At 42.0% G+C, this 16,290-nt stretch overlaps 1 protein-coding gene across 8 annotated transcripts in view; it reads right to left on the bottom strand.

Moving 5' to 3' along the window:
- WNK2 (WNK lysine deficient protein kinase 2) overlaps window positions 1–16,290 on the bottom strand; it is a 148,167-nt gene that overhangs the window by 21,991 nt on the left and 109,886 nt on the right. For 4 of the 8 annotated variants that reach the window (XM_038772055.1, XM_038772047.1, XM_038772050.1 and 1 more), the window contains 7 exons: window positions 14,957–16,026; window positions 13,720–13,786; window positions 12,450–12,526; window positions 11,652–12,325; window positions 8,099–8,313; window positions 6,339–6,545; window positions 5,364–5,462 (listed from right to left, as the gene is read on the bottom strand). In XM_038772055.1, the coding sequence (XP_038627983.1) occupies window positions 5,364–5,462; window positions 6,339–6,545; window positions 8,099–8,313; window positions 11,652–12,325; window positions 12,450–12,526; window positions 13,720–13,786; window positions 14,957–16,026 (2,409 nt within the window). The remainder of the gene's footprint in view (window positions 1–5,363; window positions 5,463–6,338; window positions 6,546–8,098; window positions 8,314–11,651; window positions 12,326–12,449; window positions 12,527–13,719; window positions 13,787–14,956; window positions 16,027–16,290) is intronic. The other 4 variants (XM_038772051.1, XM_038772052.1, XM_038772049.1 and 1 more) reach the window with 3 other exon arrangements.

Here is a 16,290-nt window from a genome sequence, read left to right as displayed (position 1 = left end):
AAATTGCTGGTCTATTGCATCACTTCCCCCTGCCATAGCATTTTGCACATCCCTGGGTGAACTGGGGTAGAGCAAAAACCATCTCCTCCGGGGGACTTTTCTAATTAGCTTTTCTAGTCAGACCATCCCCTCAGCACTGTTTGGGCCTTCTCTGCTTATTTGTAATTGAATTATTTAGCCTCTTGAGTTTATTATTTATATATACTCTCACCCATTTTTAACTACTGTTTTGCCCATTTATATGGGCTTTCCTTTCCAGATCAACTGTAAACCCAAGGCAAGGGTCAGTTTCACTCCCTGTGCACAGGCACTTAAGGGATCTGGAAAAGTTAGAAAAGATGTGAAACCTGCCATCAATGCAGTGACAATCGAATGGATCATTTGCTTTACTTAAAAGCTGGTAGAGTTGTTCTGCATATAATCAGCCCTCAAAGAATACTGTGGTGGATAAGAACGGCATACAATTCTAAAGAGAGATAATGTGGCCTAGTGCACAGAGCATATAGGTCTGGTTCTAGTCCTAGCTCTGTCAGTAGCATGCTCTGTGACCTTGGAAAAGCCACTTAACTATCTCTGCTTTGGCTCCCTTATCTGGAAAATGGGGATGAAATGCTTGTTCTTCCTCCGTTTTAGAATGGAAGCCCTGTGTTTGCCAGAAATCATGTCTTGTTTTACTATCTTGAACCTACCCCAGAGTTTAGGACTTAGTAAGCATGGAATAAGTGCCATTCTTGTTTTCACTGTTATGATAATAAAGAGAAACTACTTAACTAACCTGGACCCAGAGATTTCCCCAATCAATCATATTTATTGAGCACTTACTGTGTGCAAGGCACTGTTCTAAGCGCTTGGGAGAGAATAATGCAGCAGAGCTGATAGACACATTCCCTGCCCACAACACGCTTACAGTCCAGAGGATGTGTGCCTACCCTGCTTCTCCCTCTGACATCCTGCCTGGCTGGAGACAGCTTGGAGGGTCCAGAGGCTTCCTATGCAGTCCTGTTTGACCTGAGCCAGAGGTTTTTGGTGATAGGCATGGGGAAGCAATATCTGCAGTGCTTAATGAGTGCTGCGGGTGGCTGGGGCTCAGTTTCGGGACCTGTGCTAGAGCCTTAGCAACTGCGGAACAAAGCACTCGCAAAATCCCTGCTATTATTTTCCTCTGTACTTATAAGCTATCTTCAGCAAAAATCTTTCTAGACAGCCTTCAAGTGTTGGCTTTCTATAAACCCAAGGCACTCATTTTGGAGGAGGCAGGGCAAGAGTGGAGGGAGGGCATTTTGCTATTACCAAAGAAACTATTAAAGCATACTCTCACTGGACTCTTCTGAGGGCCACATCCAGAGATATAATTCCCAAGCATCATTACATATGATTCATATATAATCTGCATATCTCTTCACACTGACTTGTCTTTCTCTAGTGATTTTCATATTAAAAGTTGATTATTCGTCTTTGAAGGTGGTGAGATTTTTTAAAAAATTGCTATTTAAATATATTTAAAACTCCTTTAAAGGATATTCTATGCTGATGCCACACATATATGCACACCCATCAAGAACACATAAGAATTAGTTTTTAAGAACACCTCTTTGTTCACTGGAGATTGTAAAAAAAAATTACTGTGTTAGAAAGCAGGCCCTGGTGGGTCTTTTATAACTATTGATACAATTATTGCATTCTACTTGGAAAGAGTATTTGTAAAGTAGGTCAGGACCTACAGCAATTCATCCAATTGCCACAGAGCATGTCCAAATATTTACTAAATGAAATTTCTGCTGAGTCATACTGCATATAACAGGAAAAATAACCATTATCTTCAGACTCAGCTGACTCCAAGCTCCTCTTATTTCAGTCATGTTCCATTTGGGCCTCAATATTATAATTTACCTTCAGCTTGAAAAGAAAATCAAACAGTATCTCATGTCCACATGATACATTATTAAACTGGCAAAAGAATGACAGTATGAAATATTTCCAACCGAACCACTGAAAGCATCTCTATATTAGATACTAGAGAAAAGGAAAACATTTTTACCTTTGTTTCTCACATGGAGAGAAAGTAATGGAGTTAAATTAAGAAAGCCCTAACTGAACAATTCACTCTTGCCTATCTGTCTATGCATCTCTAAAGAGCACAGCTCTGGGAATCAAGAGACCTGGGTTCTAGTTCCTATTCTGCCTGCTGGGACTAAACCACAATTTAGGGCATTCCATTGGGTGGACAGGCCCATAAGAATTACTGTAAAATTGCTGGCTAATATGGCAACAAATGTTGCCATGTACCTTAACAAATACCAAGGCAAAACAGCCTGCTGGGACATGGTGCTATAGCTCAGCCTCAGCATTATGCTGCAATTATTTTGACCGTAAGTGGGTTCTGCGTGCAAAGAAGATGCTTGCATGCACCTTTGCAATGTCCTGAACTCCTGCCTGCCTACTCCCTCATTTCACTCTGTGCCCCAGCAAAAACATGAATGATGGGGAAGAAAGAGTGCAAGTAGCAATATGCAAAACCACGAGTACCACAGTCAATTCCTTTAAACAGGTTCTCGATCCTGAAATTTCAGGACCAGAGGCACCAGCATATCTATGTAGCTATGTATATATAATACACACATATGAATATTCATACATTGAGATGTTGAAACTGAATTCCCTGGTCTCTAAATAGTTCTACTTGTCAATTCTTCCATCTCTGAATATTTGAGAAAGGACCATTTCTCTATTTAGACGCTACACACTTTAACTCCAGATTCTCTCACTGGTGATCTTGACTCAAACATGTCAATAAAATCACACCTAGAGCTGCAACAGACTACATAGCAGTCTACAACTTAAAATGATAATTAACATTCAACATCGATTCACCTTACTTTACCCCCAAATGACAACTTTTTATATTTGCAAATATAGAGTGGGAGTGGTGGTGAGAGGCAGAGTTGAGGGGAGGGGTGGCTCGGCATTGAAAGAGGAGTTCTCCCCTCCACCTCCAGAGCCATCTGTCCTGTGCACTGGCCAGATTTGGGCGGGGGGGGGGGGGGGGGGGGGCGGGAGGGAGGTCATCGTCTTTGATTTCACTGCACTTCTATATCAAATCACACCAGTGTATGTGTTGGAAATCATTAAAATGGAGCATGAAAACTCCATCCATCTGCTGGCACAACCTGGTCAGAGGGGAGTGGCACAAGCCGTCCCCCACTGAATTATTTCAAAGAAGGTTTAGTAATCTAGAGGGAAGAGAACTAGACTAGGAGTCAGAAGACCTGAGTTCATGCCCTGATTCACTGAGGTACCTGCTCTGTGCCTCAGTTTCTTCATCTGTAAAATATGCCTCACTGGGGGGTTTTGAGGGCAAATGGAATATCTGTCAAATGATTTTAACTTCTTGTTAATAAACTGTTAAATCAATGAAAGGATTAAATAAAACATCACAAAGAGAAAGCCAAGTGCTTGGTACAGTGCTCTGCAAACAGTAAGCACTCATCGATACCACTGATTGAAAATCCTGAGACAGAGCAACAGATGCTTCATTAGAGTTGTATCACTTTGCTCTACCTTATGCACCTTGGAGGAAGTCACAAACTTCTTCTGCCTCAGGTCCACCCCCATTCTGTGACACACACTCTAGAGCTATCCCAGATTTGATGGGATGCCTGAACTCTAAGTACTGTGGAGCGCATTAATGAAATAAATGTCATCAGCCCTACTTCTGAGGAAGTCACAAGCAATAATAAAATCTTACAAATGCACTACTTTCAAAGAATGGGTTTTAGGGGACAACAAATATTCATACATATTTTTACAGTCTATTATTAGGAAGTCTGCTCCATGGATTGCTACACAACTGAACTGAAACTATTTTCCTGTCTCAGACAAATTATTTTCCAAAATAGGTCATGGTTTTAAGCGGTAGGAAGCAGAAGTCATTTTTCCAAAGTTTGGGGGGAAACTTTTAAGAAAGGGTTTTAAAAGAGGGTATTTAGAAAATGATTTTACTTTGAAAATATCTGACTGGTTCTTGTGCCTTTGATCTGTTCCATCTTGGATAAAGAGGAACAATATAGAATCCTAAGGGTAGTGGGGGAGGTGTGGAAAGGGAAGAGCATCTGATTCCAATGCAACACTTTACATTAACTGAACAGCTATTTGAGAGGAAAATAGCCTGGGCAAATTAAGGGGAAGTGGCCTATAGTACCTGATCAGTACAGCATATCTTTATTGCACAAGCAAAAATTCACATGCCCCAAATCAGCATATCTGTCCAATAAAAACAGCTTACGGAATTTAAAGTAAAATCCCATTTTGATTCAACTGCCAATTGTTTTTGAAGGTTAAAATAAAATGCACATTTTGATACACTAATGTGGGTGCACAGTTATTTGAAATTAAAAAAATACTGGATATTGAGAATACATTTTAAAGTATCAGAAGAACATCTGAATTCAGCTTTTTTGTTTAGTTGTGCTTTGATGAACTGCTAATTGACTTCATCTCTGAGGTCACATAAGGTCATAAGAAAATACACTAAGGTAAGTGCTCCAGCTAGATTCGCTTGAGGGATAAAAAGGTATTCTCCCTTTAGAGGAATAACCGTTATCTTTCAGTTTTTTAATTATCTGAAAAAAGAGCTCATGGAGCTAATTAAGAGCTCCCTTCTAGGTGGAAAAATGCCACCTCGGAATTACTTTGAAAGTACTAGCTGGAGCACTGCTTATCAGCATTTCCACATGCAGGGAGCAGGGTAGGGGGTGGGGGTGGATAAAGTGGATATAAACAATACTGTATATCATTTTAATACAGCCCTTGTACAGAAGTTATACCCTTCAGTGACCTTCTAGAATTGTATCAGCTTGCTACATGCATGTCTTCATAGTCCAAACATGTGTGAAAGAGACCATGCGTCTACAGAAGGTTGGGTTTTTCTTTTTGTTGTCGCTGGAACTGGGGACAGCAGACATGTATATTTGCCACATTGCAACTGAAAAAATTACTTCCAACATAAAAAAATCACGAAGTACAAAGAGCCTTGGTATGTCTAAGATAAAACAATTTACCACAAGGCTAGAAGTGATGAGATCTTCCACACATGCTTTTGGTACCCGAGGCATGAGCCAAAAGCAGTGCACAAAGCTTTAGATGAACAATGGAAAAAGAAAGATTGTGGATGGCGATCACTTAGAAAGGAAAGGTTTGGGGCTTTTTTTTTGTTGGCTGTTGAGTGTTTGTTTTTAAAAGAAAAAGCATGATTTAAATGGAAAAAGGCATTCTGCCAAACATATTAAAGATACAGATGAGCTTGAAAAGGGGGAAAGGAAAAGATACAGATGGTAGTGATAAAATACAAAAGAACAAATACAAACAGATGGACAAAGACACAGGTCCACTGAGGAATCTGGTACGAGGTTTGCTACTAGATTTATAGGTCACTCTCTCAGACGTTTGGTGGAAAACCGTCCAGCCTGCAAATGAATATAAAGGGAAGAAAACAAAGAGACACTTATAAAGTACAAATAGCTGTGATAGATGTCCTATACCATCAGTCACATAAGCTTTGTAAATCCTACCCAGCTCCTATCTTAGCCTAGTCAAAGAGGAGTTGAGTCAACTGACCATATGTAAAGAGGGTACAGGAGTAGAAGAGAAACAGATATAACTCCTGTGGACTAGCTTCCAAGTTGGGCGACAATGGATGGACACTAACAATAACCACCATAGTTATTTTAAGTACATATGGTGAAGTTAAATGAGCCAGGAATCTATGGAGGTATGTGCTTCTGTATGACTAGTACACCTTTGGACTCAAAGCAACTAGGATCATCATCATCAAAGCATTTTTAAAATACCTGTGTTCAACATTAGGCAGAAAGGTAACTCTCTCTCAGTACTAGAACTTGCGTTCCCATCGTCCCACCCACCACCCTATTTATTCTCCTGCAGAGGCACTAAGAGTTGCTGCTTCCAGGCTGGATTATTTTGAGGTAAGTGGGGATTGAACGAGAACCACCGAAGGAGAACAGAACTAAAACAGAACAGTTGTGACTTGTCTCTGTTCCCTGGAGCTAAGTTTCTCAGTGGTTTCAACAAAGCCAATTCCACAATGGGTTAAATGGCAAGTCAGAGCTTCTCTCCTGGCCATTCATTTTAATAGATCCTGCTCTAATTTATCTCCTCTGTTAGCTTGATGCAAAGCCTAAATTAAAAAAGAAAGGTGATCAGTTGATTGAAATGCAGCTCATGTTCTTCTAATTGTTAGCATTGGAGTCATCTGCAACAATACTGAAGCCTACAGTTTATTTTTCTAGATTATGTCGGCAAAGTGTTAAGGCACAAATCACCTTGGCCATGAGCTCCACCTCCTTCACTGGCTAACCCCGAGCAGATGTCAGAAGACAGGGAGGCTTTGACAGAGCAGGGCTGTTGAGTCTGCACTGCCTTTCCAAATGTTACTGAAGCAGAAGAAGTTACAGTGGTTTCTGCTGTGGAACCAGTACGAGCTTTAGCAGCATCCTTAGCGGGATAATTTTTGCAGTCTGTCAGGTTACCTAGGAAAGAAAAAGTGGCAGATGGTACAGTGAAGAAACTATACCAGGGTAGTTCAACATCTGGACACAATGGCAAAAACCAGGCTTAAACAGAATCAAGAGATGGAAGGTCTAATTCCATTTCTGCTTTGGGCTAGCTGGATGATCCTGGACAAGCCCCTCAACCTCTCTGTGCTTCAAGTTCCTTGTTTATTCCATAGATATATATACCCACCTACCACAAAGACCTATTGTGCAGATGAAAAAAAGTGACTACTCAGTTCTCAGCAAATATCAAGGACTCTCTGTATTAATGAGAGGCTCAAGCCTAGTGTGCTTAAATATTACTATATTAAAGCCCATAATGATCGGTAGCATTTGGAGAGCTAGGCACAAAAAATGAGTCCATGATGCTTTGGCATTTTAGTTTTGCCATTAATACCAAAACTCAGTGCTAAATTGATGTTTACAGGGTGGGGAAGATGATGGAGGAACCAAAGGGAGACATTAAAATGTTACTTTTTCCACCAGGTAATTCAGCTCACTGGTCACAGATTTGACAGCAGAGAAAACCCTCTCACATTGCACTGTAGCTGAGGAGACCAATCACAGATCCCAAGTGTTTTTGGCCAACCCAAATGTGTCTTACTTATGAAGAATCATTATTAGAGATCCCCTCCTCCAAAAAAAAACTTATAAAATGAGATACATGTTGGTTCTGCTAACTGCTTCAGCTAGTGAGTAGAAATTGGGTTGAAAAATTGATCAAAAGATCAAAACCCAGCTTTAAGCACAGACCCACCCACCGAGCATCAGTATGTTGGTATGTTTGCATCCTGAAAGTCAATACTCTTTACAGAAGAACAGCAATGGCCTGGGCAAAGCATTGAGTGATCCCCTGGGCATTTCCTGTGAATTTTCGTCTCTTTATTCATTGGATTCAGAATGCCAACTGATCCTTTATCCCCCTATCAACCACAACTTGAGTTTGGGATTCCCGATTACAGGGCTTTTGGGAATAGAAAGCTATACTCTGCTGCTTCCCCTCTCTGTAATTTCTTTTAATGTGCTGTCTCTCCCACTAGACTGTACCCTCCTTGTGGGCAGGGATCATGTCTGCCAACTCAGTTGTCTTGTACTCTCCCAAGTGCTTAGCACAGTGCTCTGCACAGATTGAGCACTCAATACCAGTGACTGATTGACTGATTGCTAGGAAGCACAACTCTTGGAAGACAAGGTATCTGTTTTCCAGCAATTTCCTGGGGTCAATTTCTTGTGTAAGGATGGAATTTCCTTGCAATACCAGCCAGAGTAAAAGCAGGTTTTCCTTTTTTTTTAATTACATGTTTAAAAAACAATGATCTAGAACAAAATTTCCAAACATTCTCTTATCAGACAATCCTATACACATTGCACCAACAATTACTTTTGTTTCACCTTTCACTAAATTCTAACCAGTGCATCCCAAGGGAGAGGAAGGCTAAAGAACATACCCCTTGCCCATCCCCTATGTAAAAAGTTAGCATCATCCAGCTTGCAAGATGACACAAGCTGTGTGAATGGATTCTGCCTACTTGTGTTAGATGCCACACTTTTTAGCTGCTGCACCAGGGGATTTAACAGCTTCCCAGCTTTTAACTTATTTTTGCTTGTTCTTCTAATCCCGCCACTGGGTGGAGATGAGCGAAGGGATCCCACATTGGGTGGAAGTGGTTTCCCCAGGCGTTGGTACAATGCTTCTATCTCATTCTTCTGCTGGGTTTGTAGATCGGAGATCTCTTTCAAGTGTCTAATGGAAAGGGGAGGAAAAATGTTAAATTCTCTCTGATCTGCCCCTGGACACCATGGACGCAATGAGGGAGATGCTACCCTCATATGTTTTCCTGTCTCCCCGCCCACCCGAAGAGTCTCAGTTGCAATTATATAGGCTAATATTCTTTAGACTCATTAACAAAAAATTCACAAGAAACATTTGAAAACAGGCTTCCTCTCAGTTTAAAATGCAGGATCAACCTAGGTTGAGCAAATGAACTCTACAGCTCTGCCTTTTCTATTTATAACTCATTTTCTGTTTCACCTATCAAAACCCAATACACTACATCACAGCAACTCAGAGTGACAGTTTGAAAACATATTTGACATGTTGGAAACTGACTTTTTAGATTATACTTTTATTAAAAGTGTTGCTTATTCAATTTGCTTTTCCCACTTTACTTAACTTGGATGGTTAAAATAAATGAGCCTGTTTCAGACTTAGGGCCTTATATATCAACTGAATGAATGCTATTCTGAATTTCACACAGTGCAGCAAATTACTTAATTCTTATACTTCTCATGGAAATTATAATAATAGTAATAATAATAAAAACAAATCCCATTTCTATTGCGTTTGGTTCACAAGAAGATTTGGACCAAGTGGGAACAGAATGAACCCAGGAAAATATATTCATTCTTGAAGCAATGATGAATACCCTGGAAGAAATCGAATCAGGGTGTTGATAAAAAAAATTATAAAAATGGCGAACAAACCCCAAAGCAACTGTATTTTATGTCTTCAGGCTGCTGATGCTCATAGCATCAGGTGCCTATCTAAATTAAGATAAAATATCATGTAGGAAGGGCTAGTGCAATTTTTGTGGGATACCAGAATTTCATAGCCTTTTTGCAAGGCTATGCCTTTGGAGGTCATTATTGAGAAATCAAGGGCAAAACTACTTTAAAGATTGAATGAAAATGTCTGCCATAAAAACTGCTTCTAGGGTGAAAGAAAATCTGTCAATTTAGAGGAAAGCAAGCTAAGTGACTGGTTGAATGTTACAGTCTGAATAAGCACTAATATCTTGACCTGATGGCAAATGGATAATTTGGGTTAGTCCAAGAAGCCTGTTTTCATTGTTCTCCATTCAAGTTGAGTGGTAGAGAAGGGAGAGTATGTGCATGGAAAGCTGGATGGCTCTGGTTTGGCATCCCTAGCTCACTGCTTCAAATGCAGTCTCTGTTGGCATCGACTCCAGAGAGCTTGCCACTTGATCAACTGTGTGGGTTCTAGTGTGTGAGATGAACTGAGGGATGGGGGGAGACGGGAGGAGGGAACAGAGAGGAGTCTCAGGCCCATTCCTAGCACACAGGTGTCCACATCACAAATGGCAACTCAGATGCTAAGGATCAGATGTCCATGGAGAACAGAGCTACCCTCTCACCCTACAGGAGCTTCCCTTCCTGGGGGTGGGCTGGTTTTTGGAGTATGCGCAGCTGCTGCTTCCTCTTAAGACCTGCTCTGTAGCTAGAGGAGTAGAGGGGGGAATTCAGCCTTCAGTGTGGTCAATCCAGCAGCTTTCATGAGCACTAAGTTAACTTTAAGATAGAAAAAAACACAACAAAGTGAACAAGAAGCATGTCACTGAAAAAGAAGATGCCCAACTCTGGTAGAGCTGTCAATGTCGGTGAGGCAAAGTTCATCCCCACTGATTGCATTTCCATTAAAAGTGGCATCTCTCTATGCTTCCTAAAAGATCAACTGACTAAACAATGGGAAAAATAGGGTTCTGCTCCAGGAGGACAACAGGCAGGGGATCCTTACTTGGCCCTTGGGATGCTGGAGTAACATTGGCCTTGATAATTGCAAACCAACAGGAAAATACTCTACCGCTCATCTAATATGTACACGGCATCTTCTGCTTCCAAAGCCCTTTACAATCATTGTCCTTTCAAGGCTCAAAACCCTGGTGTGAGGAGATTTTATTAGGAAGTTTTTATATATTGGAAAATACAACCCATAAGAATTTGAATTAGAGATTTAAACTCAGATCATTTTAGGGTATTAGGGATGGTCACCTTCCGTGAAACTATCTTCTTCATCAAAACAGAAGTGAGTCACTGAAGATCATCCAATCATCCATGAGTGAAGCTAAAGAATTTGGAAGTGCGTGCATGCATGTGTGTGTTTGGGGGGGTGGGGGAAGAGGGGAACTGCAAGGAAAGGAAATAACTTGCTCAACTGACTCCTCAAATATGACCAGTACAACTAAACATGTGTAACTCCCTTTACTCCTTTTGGCTAAATAGCTCCCAGTGACTTAGCAATTTGAAAAAAAAAAAACAACTAAGAAGGGAATGCAGTTTTGGTTTCTGTCTACATCCTGAGTCAAAATGACGTTTTCTTCCAAAATAGTTTCCCATCCATATATCTTGGCATATTTTGGATATAGTCAAAGGCATCAGGATTTTTAAGAAAAGAAGATGGCCACCTTCAGTGATACGTCCAGAAATGTCAATTGTGATGTGACCTATCCAATTGCCTAGCTGAACGAAGTTGAGTTATTTAAAGAGGAAATGATAAATGCAACTCTAGCTTTGGAAGATTTTGTGAAACTGGATCTCTGTCAATTCAATCAACTGTGTCATTTGTCTACTTTTCTTGGAAAAGTGAAATGTTTAGTGCCTGACTATAAAAACTACAATTATGTCTTCTTGGATTTTAGATATACCTATTAGTAATAAGTGAAGGGAATTTGTTTTTTGATGACAATAAATTACAAATCTGAGATGGAGAAAGCTACCTAGAAACTGGGAAATAAGAGCATCATCACCACAAGACTGCAGCATGGCCTACTGGATACAACATGGGCCTGAGAGTCAGAAGGACCTAGGTTCTAATCCTGGCTCCAGTACTTGCCCACTGTGTGACCCTGGGCAAGTCACTTCACTTCTCTGTGCCTCAGTTACCTCATCTGTAAAATGGGGATTAAGACTGTGAGCCCCATGTGGGACATGGACTTTGTCCAACCTGATTAGCTTGTATCTACTCCAGCGCTTAGTACAATACCTGGCACACAGTATGTGCTCAACAAATACCATTACAAAAAGTCTGTTCTCACTGATTCCAAGTGACCTCATAAATAACCCAAGAATAAATCTCACAAAATTTCCACTCATCTTTTGATATTTTTCATGGTAGATTATCAGTACCTGACTCTGCTGAAGCCTCTAAAAATAAAAGTTGTGTGTGACTTAGGAGTTAAACTAAATTAGTTCAACAATTTCCCCACACACCCATTGAGGGCAATCAGCTACACGATCCATCACAAAAAAAGGGAAACTATCTTAGCACTATTCCATGAAACATACTTCTCTCTCAGAATCTCTAATTCCCTTTTTATGTCGGTGTCTTCAAATTCAGAGTCATTATCGCTGCTCACATAGGATGACTGGGAGTGAAAGTAAGTCACACTAATTGTAGGAATTTTCATCTCCTGCAAATTAGGAGAGCTAGGGACCGGCGACACAGCCTTTGTTGATCTGTTGAGAAAAGCTGTTGCCTTCCTCACGAGGTCATTTGCTGGGTGGGTGCTTGGTGAGGAAGGTTGCTTCTGGAGAGAGGACATCTTTTTCAGAGAGTCATCGGCAGAATCATTTGAAGCCAGCTTACCATTGCCAACTTCAATAGAGGATGCCGTCTGCACACGCCGGACAGATACCTTCAAATCCAGACAGGAGGGAAGCTCATCTGAATAGACATCAGGTGGGGCAGAGTATCTTAAGCTCTGAGAGGATGCTAAAGTGACTTCATCTTGTGCGCTGATAACAGAAAATCTGCCGATAGTCTTGGCTGGTGCTCCACCATCAGATTTCTCAGCTTGTTTTTGGCAGGAACCAGGGTCCTGAGGGCTCTGTCGCTGAAGGTGACTTAGATCTCCATCTGTTGCAAAAGACTGCTTTAAACTCTTTGTGGGGTCAGTTGAGACTTTGGACTTGGCTTGGTCAATTAATTTAGTAGTCTCCAGATATTTACAGCCAGCACCCTTAGGAGGAAATAAACCGGAGACCAGAAAATGTAAACTCAGTGTGTAAGGTGGGGTTTTAAAAATTATTTATTTTTGTTAAACATCTCAAACATGGGATCACTGTTCAAAGGTATCACATTACCTGAAATTGACTGTGTGCTGCACTTGCGATTGTGTCCCCCTGGTTGTTTGTTGTCAAAGCAATATTTAAAGCAGACTCTGTGGTATAAATTTTAAAAAGTCACTCAGAATCTACAACTAGAAAATATGTTTTTGAATAATGCCTAATCTGATCACTTAAAGTGGAGCCAGAATGGTAAATCGGTATGCTTTACTCAATTACTCTAGACGGTAAGCTCATTGTGAACAGGGAGCGTGCTTAGCAACTCTGCTGTATTTCACTTTCCCAAATGCTCAGTACAGTGCTCTACACACAGTAAGCACTCAATAAGTACCATTGATTGATTGACTGATTAACTGCAAGAACAAGAGAGAGCTATACAGAAATACTGGACCAGCTTTTAACATGGCAAAAGCAAATTAGCCATTGCAGAGAAAACCATTTGGGTATCACGTGCTTCTTAAAAACTAATCACACTCTGAAAACTTCCATATCCCCTAGCACAGTGCCAGTTAGTTACCATCAATTGTTATTTAGAAAGTTAATGCCAGTTTTGCCTCTCATGTGAGAGAAGGTCAAAAATGCCAGAGTTAAGTCCACATGAGGGTTTTTCATCACTCTGGTAGAACTGAATGGGTGATGCCACAAAATTGGTCTGTTATTACTGAGTCTCAGATGTAAATGTTCTCAGGTCCTTGGAAGGGAATGGAAGGGTCCTGTGATCAGAGTACAAATCCCCTGTCCTGGATTTTCAGGCTGAAGGGTTTTTTTTAATAATCCAGGCACTTTCCATCACAACTAACCCAACCAGGACATTTAGCACTCAGAATGATCACTACACTCTATAAGGTGGGCTCATTGGGTGTGAAACAGTCATACAATACTATCTGAAAACAAGTTGCGTAAACAGAAAAAAACCATTTCACTAAAGCTTCTCAAATCTGGGGTGTGTGGCAAGTATAGAGTCAATGTTACTGTTTCTAAATGTTTGAAAGGATCGCTTATCACCTAACAGCTTCCCTACCTTAACCCCCTACAATCTCAGATTATTTTCACTATTTTTTAGGGCAAATTTACGGTCACACTAATATTCAGAGTTTTAGAATGGTCTTTCCCAAGTTGGTAGTTTCTATTCCTAATACTAGATGCTAATACTAGCCGGTTAAAGGATGGTAGCAAAGTCAGGTACTAAAGGGGTATGCAAGATGATTAAAGAGAACAATATAGTGAAGGCTATCTCAGAAAATGTAATTTTAGTTGAAATCACAACACAGAGTTTATGTTTACTTACCTCTTCTTTTCACTGATTTTAGTTCTGGAGGACAGATTCCAGTGCTCTTCACTTCTGACTTTTCCAACTTTTGAAGAAAAAAAGCACAATTAGAAATACAAATAAGTTTCATTTCCTAACACCACTAGAAAAATAAAAATATATGAGTACCATTTGTATGTGGAAATTTAGAAGAGAAATATTTCCCATTTATCCCCAAGACACTCTCCTCAAGGACCACAATCTAATATGGAAATTAGACTTATTCTAAATATAAATGTTTAGTTCCAATTCACTTACAAATCTGACTGTACATTTATTAAAAAACGCCAAAACTATATTTTGTATTTACTAATTAACCCTCCAACAAACAGCCACTTGTAACAGAAGCAGGAGAGTGAGATACTGGAGTGGGAGTAGGACTGATAGTTATGAATGTGACCCTGAACTACCAGGAAGAGATTCTCCTGGCATTGTTTTCCTCTTTGGCAGATTCCTTCATTCTCTAGATTTCTCCAACCAGAGATGTCACCTATATACTTTGAATGCAGGTGTGATCATGGGGCAGAGCTTTGAATCAAATGGATTTTGAGTGGGTGTGGAGTCCAAGGGGTGTGGTTTTGTGGGTCCAGCCCTCCAACAGGGACTTAAAAAAGCTCCTGGCTAGCCCCAGTGCCTGGTGGATGAGAGAACAGTCCCAAGGCTAACAGCAGGGCCCATTGGGGATACAAAGAGTGCCCATCCCAGTGGGCTCTGGGGTCTGCAGCCTAGTAGCCAGGCAGCAGTGAGAGAAGTCTCCCAGCTCCCCCTTCAAGCTGCCACCAGTCTGCAGAGGCACATAGGAAAGGAGACCAAGGCGAGCTTAGCTCCCACCTGAACCATTACTGGGCTCTGGGGTTGGAGCTATTAGGGACGTCTAGCCAGAGACAGGGGTGGGAGGGGAGAGGGAACACCTTCTGGGTGCCAGAACCTAGCTGAGGGGCCACAGCCTACCAGCTGGGGGCAAAGAGGGGCTGCCTTCGTGGCACCCTTGGCAGATCCCATCCAGCTCCAATGGGTGGGGCAGGCAGAGGTAGCTACTGCTGTTCACCCGCCCCCCACACCCCCACCCCCATCCCCACCCACTGGAGGCACATCCTATGGGGAGCAATGGCCTTCCTGCACCATCCCCAGGGTTGGCACTCCTGCCTCTATTTGAAATTTCAAAATGTCATTAGGATGATACATGCTAGATTATTTCATTTGTTCCTGTACTGACCTGCTTCTCTTGTTTAAGGGACACACTCACCACCTGTCCAGCCAGGGCATGACCTGAAGACAGATCTGTAGAGATGAAAGATTCAGGTGGCTCCTCAGCAGCAGCTCCATGGGCATCAAGGTTCGAAGCCAAAGCAAGAGCAGGAAGCAAGTCTTCATTCAGAGGCCCTAAATTAAACTCCCTCCCTTCCTGTTCCAGAGGAGTCCCTGCTGAGGCCGAGGAAGTAGGAACGTGCTCCTGGTAGAGTAGATTGCGCAGCTTCTCATCTAGACTCTTAATTGTGCTATCCACGAAGCCGACCCTGGGAGGTGGGCCTTCCCCGTCAGACTCAAATACAGGCTGGGGCTGTGGCAGACTGGTGCTGACACTGGTGGTGGTGGTGGTTGTCAGCTGGGCCTGGCTTGGCTGGCCTGGTTGCTGGGGTACAGCCACGGAGATTTGAGGGGGGCTTGGCAGCTGAGAGCCTGTCAAGCTAGAGGGCTCGGACACCACAGCCACTGGAAACTTCTGGTTGTGGACAAGATGAATCGTTCCACTTGGCTGGCTGGTCTCTGGCCCAGGAGCAGCCTGTGATGCCGGCTGGTGTTCTAAGATGGACTTGGCTAGAGGACCAATTTCTACCGCTAGGCTAGAAAGAGTAACAGTAGATTCCTGGGAGCCTACTGGGCAGCAGGTGACCTCCCAGGCTGGGACACAGATGTCTTCTTCAGCTCGTGGAGTTGGTGGACCAACGACCCCAGGAGTCAGCTGAGCATCCTGGGGCTCTACAGGCAGAGGGGTGCTGTGGGCGGGAGTGCCAAGCTGGCTGGACTTAACTGGCTGAATCGGTGAACTCCCCAACTGGCCCATATTCTGCACTGAGTCTAAGTTACGTGAAGTAGGTTGTGGTGGTACTTTAGCTGCTCCCTCTACCTCACTGGATAAGACAGCCAAAGGTACAGAGGCAGGTGTTAAAGGAACTGCGGTCTTGCTGGGATCATTTATGACACTAACTTGACTGCGAAGCTGTTGACCAGCTTCGAGGTTCGGCTTTTCCATCAATGTTTGCTGGTCCTCACAAGGCTCCGCATCTGGAATGAACAAAATGCACTTCTATTTATTTTAAAGAAAGAACGTGATCATCCAGAAATTGGCTTTAGATTTGCTCATGAGATTTCAAAACTAAGAAAAGAATTGGAAAGAAAGCCCAAATAAGAAAACATGGTGGGCAGCACATTTCTAATAAAAAACAGCCCGGGGAGCATAACATGCACTCTGCTGTCTCCTGGCTGTAGTACTTGGAAAAATCGTGGCACTCTGTGGCTTTCCCTCCCTCCCTCCCTCCCCATTTTTTT

Source organism: Tachyglossus aculeatus, chromosome X1, assembly GCF_015852505.1.
Source record: "Tachyglossus aculeatus isolate mTacAcu1 chromosome X1, mTacAcu1.pri, whole genome shotgun sequence".
In the NCBI taxonomy this organism is placed as follows: domain Eukaryota; kingdom Metazoa; phylum Chordata; class Mammalia; order Monotremata; family Tachyglossidae; genus Tachyglossus; species Tachyglossus aculeatus.
This window is presented reverse-complemented; position numbering and strand designations above follow the sequence as displayed.